This window comes from Gambusia affinis, linkage group LG14 (assembly GCF_019740435.1).
Source record: "Gambusia affinis linkage group LG14, SWU_Gaff_1.0, whole genome shotgun sequence".
NCBI classification, from domain to species: domain Eukaryota; kingdom Metazoa; phylum Chordata; class Actinopteri; order Cyprinodontiformes; family Poeciliidae; genus Gambusia; species Gambusia affinis.
The window spans coordinates 27436172-27456208 of NC_057881.1; the positions used below are offsets into that span (position 1 = coordinate 27436172).

At 39.5% G+C, this 20037-nt stretch overlaps 2 protein-coding genes across 2 annotated transcripts; one reads left to right on the forward strand and one right to left on the reverse strand.

The window, feature by feature from the left end:
* Window positions 1–364: 364 nt before the first annotated feature.
* LOC122843628 (death domain-associated protein 6-like) lies at window positions 365–8793 on the forward strand. The gene is made up of 11 exons (XM_044138503.1): window positions 365–649; window positions 1281–1531; window positions 1955–2398; window positions 2503–2634; window positions 3324–3440; window positions 3549–3780; window positions 4529–4677; window positions 4901–5051; window positions 5122–5638; window positions 5786–5921; window positions 8070–8793. Exons 2-11 carry the CDS (start codon window positions 1298–1300, stop codon window positions 8127–8129), a joined length of 2172 nt encoding a protein of 723 aa, XP_043994438.1. The 5' UTR covers window positions 365–649; window positions 1281–1297; the 3' UTR covers window positions 8130–8793.
* A 2214-nt stretch (window positions 8794–11007) lies between these two features.
* Window positions 11008–19311, reverse strand: LOC122843794 (zinc finger and BTB domain-containing protein 22-like). Its single transcript, XM_044138832.1, has 6 exons — window positions 19159–19311; window positions 17839–18054; window positions 16458–17159; window positions 15840–16118; window positions 14450–15180; window positions 11008–14397 (listed from the first exon to the last, which is right to left on the reverse strand). The coding sequence occupies exons 2-6, from the start codon at window positions 18052–18054 to the stop codon at window positions 14187–14189; spliced, it is 2139 nt and encodes a 712-aa protein (XP_043994767.1). The 5' UTR covers window positions 19159–19311; the 3' UTR covers window positions 11008–14186.
* Between the last annotated feature and the right edge of the window lie 726 nt (window positions 19312–20037).

A 20037-nucleotide genomic window follows, 5' to 3' on the forward strand; every position in this document is an offset into this window, starting at 1 on the left:
AAAACAAAAAAGTAAAATTATCTGCCATTCTCTCTGATATAGAATGATACACAAGAATTCACACAAGAGTAATGTGTGAATTTTTTAAAACGTATTTTCAGCTTATATGCAACGCTAAAAAGTAAATTGGATATATTTTTTTTTCTGAATTTAAACTTTATTTAGCCGAATTATAGTATATTTACATTTACCAGCTGGTGTGCTGTTCCATGCATTCTCCAGCAGGTGTCAGTAAAGCACGTTAACAACGAAATGAAACCGCAAATAGAACTCAGAATAACAACCCCTTCTACCCATCCGTCCAATAACGGGCCACTTTACTCAATGTGTTTGATCTATCTACCAATCAGAGCCTTGGATGTTTGCCGTAGTTTAGCGGGTCTCGACTTGACAACATAGCCAAGTTTACATGCAGTGTAGCAGTTCTGATGGGATTTAAATATTATATTGTCTATGTATTTTATTAGTTAACTCAACAATACACAAATATCAACACGATTTTTGTAGTTTAGTACCGGCTCTCTGTCAGAATATGTTAAAATGCTAACTAGCTGCTAATGCTAATATGAGCTAACTAGGAGCTTTTTTATTCTGTGCTGAAAAGCGTTTTCTGCGTTTATTGTCATCTCCAAGAGCTCCCAAATAGCAAGTGAGTCCATTATAATATGTCCTAAACGAGCTTCATCAGCGGCACATTTTATCTAGTTAATGGTTTTATTGAAGTCTTCTACCAGTTTCACTTTTTAGTAAAGTTTCTGTTTCTTATTGTTCTTCAACTGTATCGAACTGTTTAATATAACTGTCTCTGGTGTTATTATTATTGACCTCACTGTCGTTCTGACAGAAATGTTTAATTAGTTTTAGCTCCCAGAGTAAACAGCTTATAAACCATTTTAAATTTCCATAACCAAATTAACTTTTGATGTCTCTGTAAAAGCAAAGAAAATTGTTCTGCAGCATAACGAGTTTGAACACTGTTGAAATTGAGTAATTAACTGTAATTCACACAAGTTGCATCTTGTTTTACATCAATCTATTATATTTACTCTTTTTAACTTCCTGTAGTTATTTGATAAGGTGTATATTTTTGTATAAATTATTTTTGCTGCTGATTTGATAGAATAAATATTTTAGGAGATGCACCAATCAGGGTGCAGGTTTCTTCATATTTTCTTCCTATTTTCAGCCTGTTATTGAATTCAATAATATGATGCTTACTTGGCGTCTTGCATTTACTGTTGTGTTGATAATTTTCTGACTCTTTCATTTCCTGGATGCAGAATCAGTCAGTACTTAGATGGCGGTGGCTCCCGCCTCGATGGCCGATAAGATCATAGTCCTTGACGATGACGATGATGATACTGACGTAGAGCAGCGACCTCGACCTTCATCATCTGAGCTTCGGGTCAAAAATGTGTCACCACCTAAAAATCAGCATCTGGTACAGACCCACATCACACAGTCACCTTTTACCTCAGCGAAGAAGAATACAAAAGCTCTGCAGGTCCAGAACCAGAAGCTGTTTGACGAGGTGAGAAAAATGTTAGAAATACTTTAGTTTTTATTCACAATAGAGGTTTAAGTAAAAGCCTTTTTGTCATAATGGAGGAAAGTAGCACAGCTACCACTGAACAGTGCTTGTAAATATTAAGAAAGATTAACAGAATTCATCAGAGGAAAGTGTTTATATTACGAGATTAAGTTTTTAATTAGAGGTTCTGGTGGGCCAGCAGTTTAGAGGAAAAGTCTTCAAGTTGTTTGTTTTTCCAGTCAACTTTTTAATTAAACATCACTATGTAACATGTTAATATACAAATATGTGTGCAAAAAGTTTCATTGTTTTTAAAGCTGTTACTACAAGGATGATGTTTTGTGATAAACAGAATTCAACTTTAGGTGAAAAAAAATGTGTTTAATTAAAGTTCTCGTGTTCTTTCCTTCCTGTTTGCTCCAGTTTGTGCAGCACTGCATTCCTGTCACCGAGAAGTGCCCAGAGGTCCTGACCTTCCTCCAAACTAAACACAGCAAGGCCTGTCCGGACTACCTCTGCTCCGTGGAGTTCAGGAACACTCTGGGTCAATGTCTGACTCGAGCTCAGGGCAACGTCGGCAAAACATTCGTCTACATTAACGAACTGTGCACCGTGCTGAAGCAGCACGCCGTGAAGAAGAGGCAGACCCTCAGCAAGGTGGAGCCCTCTGCTTCTGAATCAGGAAGTCATCAGTCTACCTCCGCATCGCTCAAAAGCAAAGATAAGAGGAAAGGCAGGACAGGTGAGGAGGAAGATGGTGTTCAGTCAGAGGGAGAGGAGCAGCCTACCAGCTCAGGAGATCCGGGGGAAACCAGAGAAGAAAATCCAGAATCTGACAGGAAAGCCAGGAGAGCGCTAAGGAAACAGGTCAGATCTGTCAGCATGGCTGCATGAAGTACCTTTTTATTTCAGAAAGTGAATAAAAACAACAAAAACAAAATGGATTGTTTTTGTGTATGTCTGAATTTCAGATTGCGTACCTGGAGAACCTGTTGAAGCTCTACAACGATGAGATCTACCGGCTGCAGCAGGCGGAGCTCAGCTTAGACGACATGGAGACGGAGGACTCCACCTACATCCAGGAGCACAAACTCAAACGGAAGGTCTGCAGACATTTTCACAGATTCACTCAGATTTTGTTTTGCTAAAATCAGATTTTTTGTATGGTCGGTCATATTGCTAATTAAATCCGACCACAATCTGACTTCTGTGTGAACGATTTATATTCAAAGTGACCAGCATGAGCAGAAGAAATTGTTTGCATCACACACTAGCACATTGTTTATGGAAGCAATAATGTATGGAGCTGTTTATAGATTGATTTGAAAGTTGTTGAGCAATGGGAGCCAAAAGTATCACAAGATCATAACAAGACGAAAGAATCTGATAAACATAAAGCACAACTAATAGCAGCAGCTTTTTGTGGAGCATCAACTGTAACTTCTACAGGGAAACTGATTGAATGTACAGTCAGAAGAACCAACAGTGGTCTGATTGTTAGTAAAACAAACATCTTTTATAAGTTCGTAATCATAATTTCAGCCATTGTTTACGTCCAGATTGTCTGGCTTCTTCTGGTGCAGAAGTTTGTTTCACATCAATGACAAAAATAATCAGAAGTGGCAGAAACAGGATTTTTCTTTGGGGGCTGAAAAGTTTATAATTGGTCCGGTCAGAAGTGGGATGTTGGTTTCATCTGGGCCTAAACAGTGGGTTTGGTTTCCTTTTGCCTGCAGTTTAAACCTTAAACTGATGTTTTAAATAAACTAAATACCTATTTTCTCTTCTGTAGATGATGAAGATTTATGAAAAGTTGTGCGAACTGAAAGGCTGCAGCTCACTAACAGGCCGAGTGATTGAACAGAGGATCAGATACTCCGGAACCCGCTACCCAGAAATCAACAAGAGAGTGAGCTGATTTAAATCATTTCATCCAGTAGAAATCCTACAAACCATCACTGATAACCTGGATTATAATCCCAGTTCAGTTAGTAACGGTCCAGTTTGTGCTGCACAGATTGAACGCTTCATCAACAGCCCAGGGACCCACAACAACCCTCCAAATTACTCAGACATCCTGCATCAGGTGGTGCGAGCAAACAAGCGCCACAACCTTTGTTTGAGCGCGGAGCAGCGGGAGGAGGTCGCCCGGGAGGCGTTCACGGAAACGGGAAAACGCGTGCAGGAGCGGCGCCACCTGGACCTAGTTTACAACTTCGGCTCGCGCCTCACAGACACCTACAAGCCTGGTGAGACCCGGAGTTAATCCTTATGTCTGATAGAGCAGAAGAAGGAGCAACGTTGGGTGATTCTTTATTCATATCAGCACAACGGAGAGAAAAAGAGTTTAAATTACGATTCCATGAAGAAATGAGTCGTAGTTTTGGCCAGAAATGCCTTTATTAGCAACAGTAACTGTTTGAGAATTAGGGTTGTGTTATTAGTGCGATGTCAGAGCAAACTATTTAAACTATTTATACCCCTGATAAAGGATCTGATATAATTGTTAACCCTTACAGCAATAGTTCAGTGAATGTCGAGATGCATCTAAATCATTTGGAAAATTATCTGCACAGGGAAATAATAAAATCCCAATAAAAGAAAAAGTTTTTCTCTGATTGAACAGTTTGAATGAATCCATCATTTTTCAGATGATTTCCTTCTCATTCTATTTATAAACATTTAGTAAAAAGTAATTTCTGCAGAGGAAATTGAATCTTTATCTGAATTGATCAACCTAAATGATTCTATCTCAGACTTATGTTGCAACAAGGGAGCAGAGTGACAGCAGTAAAAGTCATGCTGACACTTTTTAATGTCATGATGCTCTTGAACTGATTGCACAGTAAATTAAATCCAGTGTCTCTGAGTGCAATATTAAAAATGATCACTACCTCAAATGAAAGCGTTTGAAAATCATTTGTATTATTGTTGCTGGTTTTTATGCATACCCTTTTCCTGTCATCCTCTGTTTCTTTCCTCTCTTTCCTGCCGTAGCGACGGACCCGGCTCTGATGGACCCGACTCTGTTGAAGAAGCTGCGCTCCAACAGGGTCGTTGCTTTGTCCCGTCTGGAGGAAGTCATCGATAAATACGCTGTAGAACAGGACATGGTGGATAAGGAGAAGCTCAGGACGGACAAGGAGGTGAAGGAGGAAACATGAACATTTCCAGATTAGTTTGGAACTTTTTCATTGGAACAAACATCATAAAGTTTGGATTTATGACAAAGTAATAATTCTAAAATCAAGCATAGTGTGTGTTTTTGTCTGATACAGATTAGATACATAAAGATAGAAAAACATGAGCTAGTTCAAAAACAAAATTAAATTTAAATCCAGCAGATAACTGAATCTACTCCATTTCCAGAATCAAAAAGTAGGAGAGAAATCAAAGACCAAGCAGACAAACGGAGCGGCTCAGGATGAGGAGGATGAGGAAGATGATGAGGATGAGGATGAATCGTCAGACCCGGACATAGAGGAGGAGATCGAGGCCAGCACTCAGCAGCACGGCGCAGGTCAGAGTCGTTCAATTCTAATGATTTAGTGAGATTCCCTTCAATCACTTTAAAACACTTCTCTCTGCAGACGACGATGATGATAATGAGGAAGACAACGATAACGAGGCAGACGAAGCCGGCGACGACGCTGACAATAAGGAGGATCAAACATTGGAGGAGACAGGAAGCACAAAGGATGAAGACGATCCAACGTCCGATGAAACTCAGATCTCCCCGATGTCTGATGTCCGGTCGCCTAGAGACAGCCCCAGCCAATCAGAGTCCATGCAGACCGACGAACAGCCACCGTCGTCCAATGGGAGCCCAGCGGCTCCGCAGCGGTCCGAGGACTCGTCCAATCAGGTGTCAGCCGTTCCTGTAACGGATGAGCCCACAGATCTCCCATCATCCCCTGCAGCAGCAGTAACCAATGGGAATCCTTCGCCGGAACAAAAAACCGTCACAGCAGAACAAAGCGACACTCAGACGACCAACGGCACGACTCCGGTTCCCGACCCGAGAACCACGAGGAGCAAGAAGAGGAAGAGGGAGGAAATGATGTCATCAAACTCCAGAAGCACAAAACAGAAGACGAGTCATGACAGGTAGGATGAAGATGGACCAGAAGTATTTAAATCTTAGGAAACATTGAGATTAATCTGTCAGGAAAATGTTTTTTAACTTCAGCAACACTTTGTTTTATTCACTTCTGATTCTGTGTTTTGTTCTTCATCCCTCCTCCTCCTCCTCAGTGACACAGACATCCCTCTGGACATGGGCGTTATTTGCTGTGGTTCTCCACAGAAGGAGGAATCGTCTGTTCTCGACACGCCCGCTAAGAACCCGACCGTCAGCGTTCAGTCGACGCCGCCGCCCAAGAAGAACAAGGTGCAGAAACAGACGATCGAATAAAACAACTCAGAAAATAAAGAAACAAAGAGTCAAAACATCACATACATTATTTTACTCACTGAGTCGGGAGATCAATTTTATTTATTACTTTTAATAATGATAAATTTTGATAATAATCAAAGTAATTTTATTAATCATATCATTAGTGGTTTTGATTTGAGCTGAGATCAGAGAAACAAGGTCCGAAAACTGGACTGACCAGGAAAAGTCAGTTTCACAGTATTGAAAACAAAAAACTGATCAGTAATTATTGATATCGACTGATATAAATGGTGATACGTTTTTCAGCCGATCGTCCAGCTCTGGTCTGGACCGTTTGGAGGAGGTCGTCTCCTTGTGGTACCAGTCGAACTCCAGAGCTGTTTGTTTACGTTTGAACGTGATCGGACCTCAATTCCACTCAGCTGGCAGGTTTTTCCTTCCAGCTCGAGTCAAACACCTTCCTGTAGCCGGGTTGCATTGTGGGTAGAGTAAGCAAAGGCTGCACAGCGTTTCCTTTAAGCTACATGCTTTAAAAAAAACCTACAGGACATCTTTAGTGCCTGAAATAGTAACAGGATTACATTCTCTGTGTTTTATTAGATCACAGCATGTGTGTTTATATTTAATCTGGTTCTTCTGGACCAGTACACAGACTAGACCGGTTCTGGTTCACTTGGAGTTTTGTCTGTGTGAAAAGAAGCAGAACCACTGGAGGAACTGTAGATGTGAAAACTGTCCAAGACTCAGTCTGTCTGCCATCTTCACAGCCTTCATGTTTGGTTCTGTTGATAAAAGAGTCCAGAACCTCCCAGAATCATCTTATCGACCCAGACTGTGTTTGTGTTGCTGCTGATAAACAGCTGCTGATTCTGCAGAGTCACTGAAGGAGGCAATAGCTGCCAAATTACCGTTTACCTCCAGATTACGGCTGATAGTTTCCTCTATCTCTATCAGGGATCAGACAGAGCTGCTCGTTTTGTGTTTCACTGGAGTTTCTCAGATTAAAACATTCAATCAAATCATACTTTATAAAATTATTTTTACAGCTTTAGATCTGTTTGTTTTTCTCCATTTCTGCTCCAATTCTTCGTTTGACTCAATTCAGATAAATTTGCTCCCGTCCTCAAATGTTCTTGTTGCTGTTATGAGAGAAACCAGCAGACATTTTCAGTGGAAAGCAGCCGAAGATTGTATTTTACTACAAGGTTTATAGATTTTTTATTTAAAATTTCTCTTTCATAGAAATGTAGCTTTGATTTTATAGATTTATTCTTTAGTGTTTCAGTTTTTACAATTTAAAGTGACCAAAACGAGACAAAATTAGAGAATTATCGAATAATCAGTTTTTTTAAACATGCAGTCTGGGATCAAACGGTTAACAGCTGGAAAAACGTTTTTTCTAGGTCAGTGAACACCTCACAGCTCTAACAGTAACACTCAGCAGAGCAGCAACTGGTTATTATTTTATAATTGATTCATGAAATCACATTATTTTTTTCTAAATCTATTTAAACTATTTTGTATTTTTTGGTACAGTTTTGGTTTAATATCTGCTCTGACATGTTTTTTCAGCAAATTACATTTTTTGAGTCTGTAACATCCAGCTCATTAGTTTTATTTTATTTTACCTTTTATTTAACCAGGAAAATCTCATGACATTAAAAACCTCTTTTTCAAGAGACAGCAAAGATAAAATAACAATTACAATTAGTTATAGAATTAAATATTTAACAAAAAGAATCACAATTTAAAGAATTAATCTCTAGTTCTCTGGATGTAAAAATGCTCAATAAAACAAATCCAGTCAATTTCCAGTGGATTAGTTTAATGAAATAAGTTGCAGATTAATCCAGATTGACTCTGGATTAATTAACTTCACTGCATCAAGTCGTTTCAGTGAAGAAACTTCAGTGAAAGATTCTAAATGAAATCAGAGAAACAACGAAGGAACAAATCTGGTTTTTCTTTCCTCTGGAAACTGAACGTGTTTCAGCAGAAGAATGGCTGCTGCTGGTGTTCAACAGAAAGTCTAACAGATGGAAATAATTCCAGATTTTATATTTAAAAACTTTGCATGTTTTCATCTTGTGAGCTTTTGAATCTGTTTATTATTAATCTTTTTTTTCATCTGTCTGTTTTCAGGTTAACGTTGCGACTCAGTGCGACCCAGACGAGATCATCGTCCTGTCGGACTCGGACTGAAAACAGGAAACCGTCGATTTTCCAACGGCCTTCCTGAAAATAGGATGACCTCTGACCCTGGAGAACTGGAACAAGACGATGATCAGGGCGCAGTTTCTGTTTTCTGCCAGCAGGGGGGCGCTCTCTGATGGGTTTTCACTGCAGACCTCCAGATGATGCTTTGGTGAAGAAGACATTTTAGTTTCAGTTTCTGCAGGTGGGAACTGGTGTCTGAGGGTGATGAAGAGGAGGATGATGATGAGCTGAACGGTCGGACATGTTGAGTTTTCCTCCTGGAAGGAGCTCAGTTCAGGGAGCAGCTCATCTGTTTACATTTTCTACGTTATCTCGGCAGACAGCAGGCGGGTTTGGGTTTCTATAAACAGGGTTTCTGATATATTTCTGATTTCCTGTTTGTGCTGCTGGAGGCGACGAACTGCGAGGTGATTGGTCAGAAGTTTGACGCAGCAGCAGAAATATGCTTGACCTCATGTTTCCTTTTCCTATGGGCCCCGAAAAGCAGATTTTACCTGAAAACTCGCCATAAAATACTGAAACAGTCAAATTTCCCTTTTGTTTTTCATCAGATATTTCCTTTCCATTTTTAAGTTGCTGTAGATTTCACTTTGTCTGATTGTTTCATAAAAATTATATTTACTAACATAAAGGGATATTCTCAAATTGATTTTTTTTTTCCAGTTGTTTTTATGTCTTGCCTGCGACGGCCTGTTAGAGTCACAGTAGATAGAAATAGGAATTTAATCTGAAGGTTTGAGATGAATCTCAGACATTCTCTAGGAAAAACAAGAATACTTCTGAGTGGAAGGGAAAGTGGAAAATCTTCCAGAAAAGAAATCTGGAATCTTGAGATGAATCTCTAATTTCTAGAAAAAACTTGGAAATGGACTTCTGGAGTTTCAAAAGTCCAAATTTTAGACCTGGGAAATTATTTAGGAAAATTTTCCCATGTCATTTTCCTAGAACATTTCTGAGATTCATCTCAGAATTCCTGAAATTTTCTAGCCAATGTTTGACTTTTGAAACACAGAAACTTCTAGAAGTAAACTTGAACATTTCTGAGATTAATCTCAGATTAATCTTTTTTTTGTGTGTGTGTGGAAATATTCAACCTTTCAAGCTCATTTCTAATTTTTTGTGGGAAATGTACAGTTTTGTTTCTGTCCGCAATGACCCGAACACCCTGTACTTTCTTCTCCTGCAGCCAACATGTAAAAAATTATTCTATGATTATTCCTGGATGCTTTGCATAAAATATTCCTTGAAATCTGGTTAACAGATGGAAAGTAACAATTTACAATTTCCTGTTAATCCCACATGATCCTTTAACTCTATGCAAATCAGAAATTAAATATTAAATCTCCAGATGTTCAGTTTCTTTTTTGGGGGGCTAAAATTAAAACCTCGTTAAGAAAAATTGCAGAATTTGTTTGTCCAGTAAAAACAGAGAAACTGTTTGAAAACATTCATTAGTTGAAGGAAAGCAACAGAAATAACATTTTAGAGTTAATTAACTTAAGATAAATGATGGTTTATTTACCTAAATGAAGCTTAAATCATTATTAAAACTTAAAGATCTCAGATTTCAATAAAAATATTGATCAGTAGTTGTTATTTTTACTAAACGTTAAACAATTTTCCCCTCTCATCAAAAGTCGCTTTATTGTTTCTAATTCAGTGTTTTTATTCTGTCCTGCTGAAAGAACTGAACTTTCTGGTTTGTGTGGGGGTTTTTTATCCCTGGAATATTTTTGAAAGAGTTTTTTTTTTGCACTTTGCATTTTCAGAACCCGATGAGTAAAATGTCATTTTTGGATCTGCTGTTGTGCGTCTGCTGGTGGGTTTGAATGTCTGCAGGTTTTTTATCCCAGGATAAAACCGTTATTGATTATATTTTACCTTGCAGGTGAATTTCTCTCTCTGGGGGTAAAAGCTCTTTTCAGAGTGTGAGGATGTGAATCGTTGTGTTTCTGCTACAGACTCTCTTCTGTCCAGAGAAATTTTCTTTCATTCACTGTGAAATATTTTCCTTTTTTTACTTTGATATGAAGGTAAATAATAAAAATTGCTATAAAACACTTTCTGCGCCTTTCATTCTTAAATAATGTGCGGTATATTTTATTAATCAATGGAGTTGTTTGAAGAAAATTCACAAATTGATTGGTAAATTATATTGATAGAGGATCTTAAATAGATGGAAATGTGAAAAAGTTTTCACCCGTGATGGATTTCTGCACTTTTCCCCCTTTTTTATTCCATTTCAATGTTTCTACTCTTAAAACTAAAGATTATATCAGACTACATAATCTGAGTTAGAAATAGTTGTAATGATTTTTCATTTCCAAAACAACCTGGGACTTTGTGAAAAGTGGTGGCAGCTGCAGCAACAGCTGCTGTCAATCATTTGTGATTTCTGGCAATGAGTTTTTTATTAAAATTGAAAAAATACTTTATGCAAAACAAGAAATTGTTATAACTCATATTAATTCAAAATATGTCTGAAGAAAATTTACCAGCTCTGCTTTGAAGAATTGCTTTAATTCAGTGATATTTTACGAGTTTTCAAGCAAAAGCAACAGGTTTAATATTATAACAAAACTCAATTAGATTAAAGTCTAGACTCAGAGTCCAAAACCTTCATTTTGGATATTTTGAGCCATTTAGAGACGAACTTTGGATGATTATTTCGGACCGTAACCAAACTGGGCTTCATGATTTTTAGAAACTTTCCTGTAGGATTTTCTGGTAGAAAGCAGATTTTACCAAGTTAAATACAAAAAAATGATTAAATCAATCCAGACCAAAGATATGTATATATTTTAAATAATTTATTAGTCCATAATATCAGTACATGAAAGAGGTTAATATTGATGCACTGGAATATTTTACATGTTTATTTTCACTCTGTGATTTTTGTACAACAATCAGCTGGTCAAAAGGAGGATTTAATTTACAAAAACATAAAATGATTTATTATGATTTCAAGTGGCAGATTTTAGCTTTATGAAGTGAGCGCTCTGTCTGCAAGAGAACATCTTAGAGACAACAAGCTGCACAAATATTCTCAGACTTCTTTAACATTAAACTTATCAAATTATCTTTGGTTCAGGGTGTTTTCTTATCTTTATGATTTTAAATACATATTTTTTGTTACTGCATTTAGAATACTCCATATGTTGCAGATATATCAGTTTTTACTTTCATCTGACTTTGCAGCAGACATTTTTATCAAACACAAAGTAAATTTCCTCCACTTCTTACCCAAATATACAAATTATGTTGTGCTTGCATCGTGACTCACATTAATCTCTTTGTGCAAATGTTAACAGTGTTGGTGCAACATGACGGGTTCACTGCACTCATGAGAAACATTTCAGACATTCAGCTTCCTCTCTGATGAACACCACAGAGGAACCACAGCAGATCTCACCAACACTCCGACCAAAACGTGAAAACCAAACTGAACCTTCACAGAAGGTAAAACACAAACTTATAGCATCTTCAAAGGCTTCAGAGTGTTTCAGAGGTTATTTATAAAATAAAAATAATAGTTCAACCACACATGAAATAGGTTTCTGTTTAGTGTAAATAAAAAGAAAAAAATCACATTTTGAAAAGTTGATCTTCACATTTCTATTTCCAGGTAGTAATAGTACCAGCGACGGCCACAAGGGGCAGACTTCTGCAAAGAAAAATATAAAAAAATCAAAGAGGAAAAACTGCTTTTTAAATATGCGATTAGAGTTAATATGTGTGTGATATGTAATAATATATTAGAGTGTTTCTGTCTTCATATGTAGCGGCTTCCTCCGACTGAGAGAATCGGTCTGAATATAACGAAACAGCGCCCTCTGGTGGATAATATATGGCTCTACAAGTACAAAATAAATCTGTTGAAAAGATTCATTCCTGTTGACGTGTTAGCATGCTAATTATTAAAATATGACAGTCCTTAAGGTATGCACTGGAACGTGTCTTATTAAATGTATCAATAAAATGAACGGTGATTAATTAATGAGATAAAGACAATTTAAAACAGATTTTATAATAGAAAGATACAAAAAACTCAGAATAACTATAATAATGTCTGATGTTACCAAACATATTCTTATACTCTAACACAGCTTCATTAAATATGCAACACAGAGAGGATAAACTTACCAAAACGGAGCTGGGGAAACGATGAGCTCACATTTTAATCAGATTAGTTTCAATACGTGTTAAAAAACAAAAGAAAAATGATTTGCTTTTATCTTTGTGTCTAAATTTATAAGATAAAGACAATATCTTACTTTGAAACCTTCCCTAAGAGCTTAAATGTTTATTTTCTCTAATTAAATCTTTAAAATTTGAGTTTAATGACCTTTTAAAGTTTAAATTGATTACCTCTTCATGAAAGAATCAGTACTTCAACTCAAAATGAAACAAATCACAGCTTTTTCCATCAAAATGCACTTACATCAACAAATATTCAGTCATTATGTCCAAAACCAGAGCAATAAGACACAAAATAATGTATAAAATCTAGTTTATATTATGAATATCTATAATATCGACTTGAAACAAGATACAAGAATCTACTTAGATTTTCTCTAATTAGACCAAATATCAAAACAAACAGCCTGTAAAATATAAATACTGTTGGCTGTTTTGTAATTGAAATTGTTCTAATTTATTACATTTATTTTTAAACAAGCTGATGTATGTGTGTAAAAAAACCTCAAAATGTATTTATCTTATGTTTTCCATATACTTGTAATGAATATATATTATATTTTAAAAGAACTGTTATGCTCACATACAGTGTAAACAAATCAGAACTAAAAAAGGACCTGAAAATCAACTGGGATGTCAAAAACCTCTGGACTAGAACATGTTGAGAAAAACTATGGAACATGATGTAATAATAATAATAATAATAATAATAATAATAATAATAATAATAATAATAATAATAATAATAATAATAATAATAATAATAATTTATGCTTCTAAATGACCAGTTCTTTTTTTCCTTTACTGAACATTCCTGAACATCCAGATGATATTAATGAATCACTTCATTTGTTAAAAACAGACACCAGAATAAAACTGAACTATGAACTGCTTATAGTACATATATTTAAATATGTATAGAAATAATATTAATATTATTATTTTCAAGGTGCTAAAGCTGAAAGAATAAAGTAAGAAGTTAAAACTGTTGCCCCTAACGGTCAAAGTTGCAGCAATTTATATTAATGTAAGTCTTGATTTTTTGTTCCAATTTTATCTACTGAATTTAAGCTTCACAAATTCACAAACCAGTGTGGAAAATATCTTAGAATAATCCATAAAAATGCCTGACTGAGATGAATCTGGATGAATTATGAGTATCAGTTTAATCTGTTGCAGAGAGCAGTGAGTGAGGCTGCAGGGGGGAAAATCCTGCTGCTTCATGACTGATAATAAAAACATGAATGTAATATAAATGTTTCTATTTCTAATTAGTCTCGCATGTTTTTATCTGAGCACAGCAACAGGTCAGGATACGAAGCTGCAGAGGAATCACAGCCATCTGGAACGTTTTCCCACAGAAACCAGCAGCGTTCTGGTTTCCCTCAACAAACCCAGAGAAAAATAAACTTTCAGAACATCTTGGAATATTTGAAGCTAACAGTTTATTCATTGTTCTGCTGAGGTCACTTTTCAATTCTGTTTGTGCAAAAGAAACTGGGTCATTTAAGTCAAAAGTAACTAAAACAGAACCACCATGAAGGCCGATCCGAATGTCCAGGTTCTTCCGGTCCTTCAGATTATTTCTCCAACAGGAGTTTCAACAAAGTGCATTTCCTCTTATTTTCTTCTTCTTCTCTTTTCCAGGATAAAACAGCAACAGGAACCATCAGAACCACCAGAACCATCAGAACCTTCAGAACCTTCACAACCATCACAATCATCAAAACCACCAGAACCTTCAGAACCATCAGAACCTTTGGAACCTTAGAACCATCAAAACCTTCAGAACCATCAGACCCACCAGAACCATCAGAACCGGGCTCCCATTGGTTCCCTTTTAAGTCACGCTGCTTCCGTCTGCGCTGACCTCACACACGTCTTCCTCACACACACCTCTAGCCAATCCCAGCCCTCCGAACATTCCTGGTCCGTGATCCGGACCCGGACTCTGGGAGACGACCCCCAGGATCGCCCCTGTGGCAGCGGCCATGGTGTTGCCATGGTGACTGCTTCCTCCGCCATGTTGTCCAGCAGCAGCTGCAGTCGCTCCTCCCTGACCTCCGTCACCCGTCCCTGACAGCAGCAGGTGGGTGGAGGCGTTGAACTCCGAGCCTTCCTCTCCTCCTCCTCCTCGCCTCCCTCCCTCCCCGCCCCCCGCCGTGTCGCCGTCGGCGCTGCGCCTCTCGCAGTGTGAGCGGTGCCTCATGAAGCTGTCACGCCACATGAACTTCTTGCCGCAGCCCAGGCAGTCGTAGGGCTTGAGGCCGGTGTGGGTCTTCATGTGCTCCGTCAGGTGGTGCTTCATCTTGAACTTCTTGGCGCAGACGGGGCAGTGGAACGGCCGCAGGTCCAGGTGCATGTTGATGTGCCGGTCCCGCATGCTCTTGTGGGTGAAGGTTTTCCCACAGTGACACATGAACACCTTGGCGGTTCCTCCAGAGCGCCACCGCCGCCACCGCTCTCCGACCCCGCCACCGTCAGAACCATCTGAACCCAATCCGGTCTGCAGCTGGACGGCGCCGTGCTCCAGGCCGGGCGTTTTGAAAGAGGCTCCGCCCATCATGCCGGCAGCCACGCCCAGCGGCGGCGCGGCCGGGTCCAGGGCGAGGCCGGACGCCTGGCTGTACAGCAGGATCTGGTTCCCCTGCATGTCCAGAGGGAAGAGCTGCGCCCGGGCCGAGGCCGCGGACTGGACCTGGCCCAGCAGGGCCGACACGGCCCGGTTGGCGTTCTGGTTCTGACCCGCAGCGCCGTCATGAAGGTGCTGGGCTAACGTCTGCTCGATCAGGCTGCCCTCAAACTTAAGGTAGTCCTCTGATGACTGGCAGTAATCCACCTGCAGGAAAAGGTCAGAGGTCAGATCTGTTAACTAAATCATAGAACTGATTCTAGAAAAGCATGCCCACAGCATGATGCTGCCACTACCATGCTGCACCATAGGGATGGCATGTTAAAGCTGTAACTTTTATAAAAACATTTTTTTTACATATTTGTTGAAACTGTCATCCAGCTGTGACAGTTTTACTGAGATAATCTGTGAAAAATGATGAACTCTTCCAGCACCGACTAGAACCAACCAATCAGAGCCAGGAGGCGGGTCTTAGTGCTGTCAATCACCCTCCCTTTGGCACTGCTAGCATAGCCTATTGGGAATGCTCAGGCTAGTTAACATGGCCACCAATGATGAGCAGTTTTCTTGTAACAGTAAATTGTTTCTCCGCCATCAACCTTGTTGATGTATGAATATCTTACACTAAATTTAAAAAAAACTTGTGTTCAATTTGTAAGTAGAAAGAAAGAAGGTTTTTGTTTATTTCAGGGGTATCATAATAAAGGGGGATGAATAAAAAAGAATGCCACACTTTTCAGATAATTTTATAATCTACAATTATTCATCTATTATTATTTTAGTAATTTCCTGAATGTAAATCTTTAGATAATACTTTGTGAATAGTTCCAGATGTCAGGAGGAACCGGACTCTGGTACCGGCTGACCTGTGAGTCCATGTCGCTCTCCGCTCGGCCCGCCAGCTCCGCTGAAAGGCTCCTGATGTTGGAGATGTTGAAGTTTCCTCTCTCTCGCTCCCTCAGCAGCTCCATCTCCCTCTCGTCTTCGTCCTCCTCATCCTCACCGCCCTCCTCTCCGGACACAACGATCAGGTCGTCGTCCTCCGTCCGCTCCGTCTTCACCACCACCCACTGCTTCCGCGGCATGATGCTGGGCTGGCTGTAGGTCGGACGCTTCTGCAGTGCCGCATCCGAGTCCTCGCCGTCCTGCAGAGGGACAGAGATGTAAAATACAGTCTGATATTTATCACTGAAGTAAACTAAAGATTATTTTATTAATCGATTATTCTGATAATTAGTGGGACAAAATAAATAAAATGTAGAAACACATTTTTCAAGCCTTTTTAAACAATATTAAAAATACATTAAAAGATTTCAATAAACAATTGATTCATTTTTTAAATCAGAAAAATTAACATTTTATTGCCTAAAATGCAAAAACAGCATTGTTTTAGTGTTTTTTGTATATTTTTTAATTACTGCCCTGACTAGATAATTATTTTATAAATCATAATTCCAGTATCTCACTCAAAGTTGAAATCTGACCTGATAGGAGGAAACGCCGAAGCTGTCGCTGACTCCGACCTCCTGCTCCAACACTGAGCTGACTTTCTTCCTCCTCCTGCTGCCTCCTCCTCTTCCTCTCTTCCTGTGGTGGTACATGACCTCCTCCTCCTCTTCCTCCTCCTCCTCCTCCTCAATGAGCAGGGCCTCCTCTCCCCCTGATGGGGTGCAGTAGCTGGGGGTGTTGCTGGTCCTGCCTCCATCCAGAGAGGCCCCCCCTGCTGCTGCGCCTCCCCCCAGGAAGCTGCTCCCGTCTCGGGGGCTGAAGTAGTTGGTGCTGCTGGGCGACTGGCTCTCGCTCACCGAGGGCCGGCTGGAGGGTTGGGGGGCCCTCTGGGGGTCGTTGGGCTCTACAACCGGGACACCACCTGTGGTCCCAGTTCCACCAGCTTCACCGTTGCTGCTGCTGCAGCCGGGATTGGCCGAACTTCCGCCTCCACCTGCTGCGTCCCGCGCTCCTCCTCCTCCTGCTGCCGCCGCTGCGGCGCGGCCGTCCTTCAGCAGCTCGGTGCATTTGTCCACGATGTGCCACATCTGCAGCACGCTGCCCACCGTGAGGTAGTTAACGATGTCGTCACGCAGCATCCGCAGCTGGCCGGTGTAGGCGCAGCTCAGGACGCTCTCGAACGCCAGCGGGTCCATCACCGCGGGGATGGAGACCGTCGACATGTTCTTCAGCAGCACCTGGAAAGGGTCAAAAGGTCAGGGTTAAGCTGCTTCAAGACAGAAGTGGAAATTTATTATGATAAGATTTTGATTTTGATTCATCACTGATTCACAATAAATTCCAACTAATATTTGAAACCACTTTACTGATGTGGAAGGTTCTGCGTTTTATCATCACTAGGGGGCGCCAAATTTGTAAAGCATTTATAGGAAAGTGAAAGATTGTAAATAAAAACATCTTAAAAAACCATTTCCCATTTTAAAGGTTGGAAATTTAGCTAAATATTCTGTGCACAAAATCTTAATCTGCCGTCATGGTGAAACAAATCACACTGGTGTCTTAAAGAATTTGTAATTGTGAGGCTGTGAAAACTATTCAATGCTGTCACAACTATAGTTACATAAAACAAGTAATAAATAGTTATTATTGAAATTTGTATCATCACAATATTAAAATATTATGATAAAGAATTTAGTCCATATCTTCCACTCCTACTTCAAGAAAATTCATTTAAGTAAATATGATTAAAAAAGTAAGACAGTGGATGATTTATTATCACCAGAAGAATGAAAACATGTCAGAATTTATTCATAATTCATAGAAAAGCAACAATTTAGCTTATTTTCTAGTATTCAAATCTTTCTATGAATACGTTTATTTGATTGTCTCAGAACCATTTGGGTCAAATTTCCCCACCTGATCATGGAAGTAGGGCGAGGCCGCAGCCAGGACGCAGCGGTGCGCCTTGAAGACGTGACCCTGAACGTGGATGGACAGATCGCACAGACTGCCGTCCTCTCTCTGCCGGTTGAGGCTGTCCAGCACCGAGGTCTGAGCGCCGGGGAAGCTGACCTCCACCGCCGACCCGCCTGAGCCGCTGCTGCTCCCCACCTCCATGGGAACCGACTGCATCTGCAGGAGGAAAACTGTCAGGATCCTGGAGTCTGAAACCATCAAGTTTCAAACTATTTGTTGAAGTTTTTATGTCAGTATTAATGATTTTCTTTTCACTTCTCCTGATCTCTCCTGGGTCACACCACAAGGTTTAATTCTGATACCTGTTTTTCTTTCTACCTTGTGCCACTTTGTTTTTTCCCTGTGTCTCATCAGAAGAAATGCTGAGCTTTGTCATCATTCAAAACACGGTCTACACTTAGCAGTGGTCACCACTCCATCACAGAGACACACACTCATCTTTAAGACTAATTTTGAGAAACCAGTTAACCAAACAGACATGTCAGAAGAAGTTAGAGTACCTGGAGAGAACCCATGCATGCACAAGGAGAGCATGCAATCTTTTTGCAGAATTTTGTTCAGTTACAGTCCCATCCATATTCAGCTACCAGTCTCTTTAACTAGAAAATTACATTTAAAAACAAATAATTACTGCTTTGAAGCAAAAGTATAGTTTACTTCAGTTCAGCTGAAGAGAAGAAAATGTTTTTATGCAAACCAGAACATGCATTCTCAGGTTACATAAATTAACCAAAATATACAGAATCAAACTGAGATTTACATGCAAACATGTTCTTTAATATTAAATATTTTCAACATTTAACTAAAATATTCTGCAGATGATCACTCAGCAGAGACTCATTCCATTATAACCAGGTGTTTCCACATCCTGCAGTCAAACATGAACGTTTCTATTGCATGTCATGCATCACCCATCAGACACAAAGCAGCAGATCATATTTACTGACAGCACATAGTTGTTCTGGTTTATCAGGTTGACTTTACAGAAAGCTGCACATCTCTGCAGGTTCTCCACTGATAACACTTTACTGCAGAGTGCATGAGAAAACCAGCCTAAAACCAGTCAGGTGACACTTACAGAGCTGCACATCCCAGACTGATCTGTTATCATGTCCTGAGTGAGACTGTCAGCTCCAGACTGACAGAGACATCTGTGAAACATCTGGAACAGCGTCAGACTCCATCACTACAGCTGTGAGGTTAGCCTGCTAGCCGCAGTTAGCTCATCAGGCTGAGGTAAAAGCAGCAAGTTCGGCTCACCGTTTCAGTCCCTGCTGCCCTCAGAGGTCCGGTGTGTGGGGGAGCCGAGGGCAGGAACCGCTGCCAGGTCACCCAGAACCAGAACTTCCTGGCGCATTTTCACCGAACCCGCTGCCCGTCGGATCCTTGCGGCTGCAGACAGCGACTCTGCGCCTTTAAGGCCATTCCAGACAGGCGGGCCAGACTTTGGCCGACAGAAAATCACATATTTAAAGTAAAGCTTTCATAAAGACGCCGATAATCACAGAAAGGATATGGAGATTTAATAAAAATATATAAAATCTTAAAACTCCCACAACAAAAAAATTTATTTTCACAGATTTTAAAAGCTACTAGTCAGTTTTTTTTATCCTCCACTAACAAATGTCCAATTACAGCTGGTGAAGAAGTACAAAAAAATTTAACAAAAAATACGTTTTAAAAAGCGAACTGAATAAAAAGAAATAAACCACCTAATGCTGCTGTGACGCCACAAGAAGCATCTTCACTGCTCTGGGTTTATTCAGACGTCTTTTTCCATTTTTTCCATGTAAACAAATATTGCAGCTATTTATCTGCACCGTATAGAGTATATTTTATATTTTTAAATCTGACATAAATCCTCCATTTACTTTTGTTTTGAAACCCATAAAAGTCCGTTTGTTCCTGGAATTCAAAAATACTTTATTGATCTCAAAGGAAAATTAAATGTTGTAATTTATATTATTTAAAATCCTTTAGTGTTAATGTAAATCTTATATTTCATCCAAAATTGGCTCCAGTTCAAACCACAACTGAGCAAAATCCTGTTATTATACAGCAGTTATTGGTATTATACGAGTTATGACTTATTTTGAATATGTTTTAGTTTAAAAAGAAATAAATAAAAGTATTACTCAA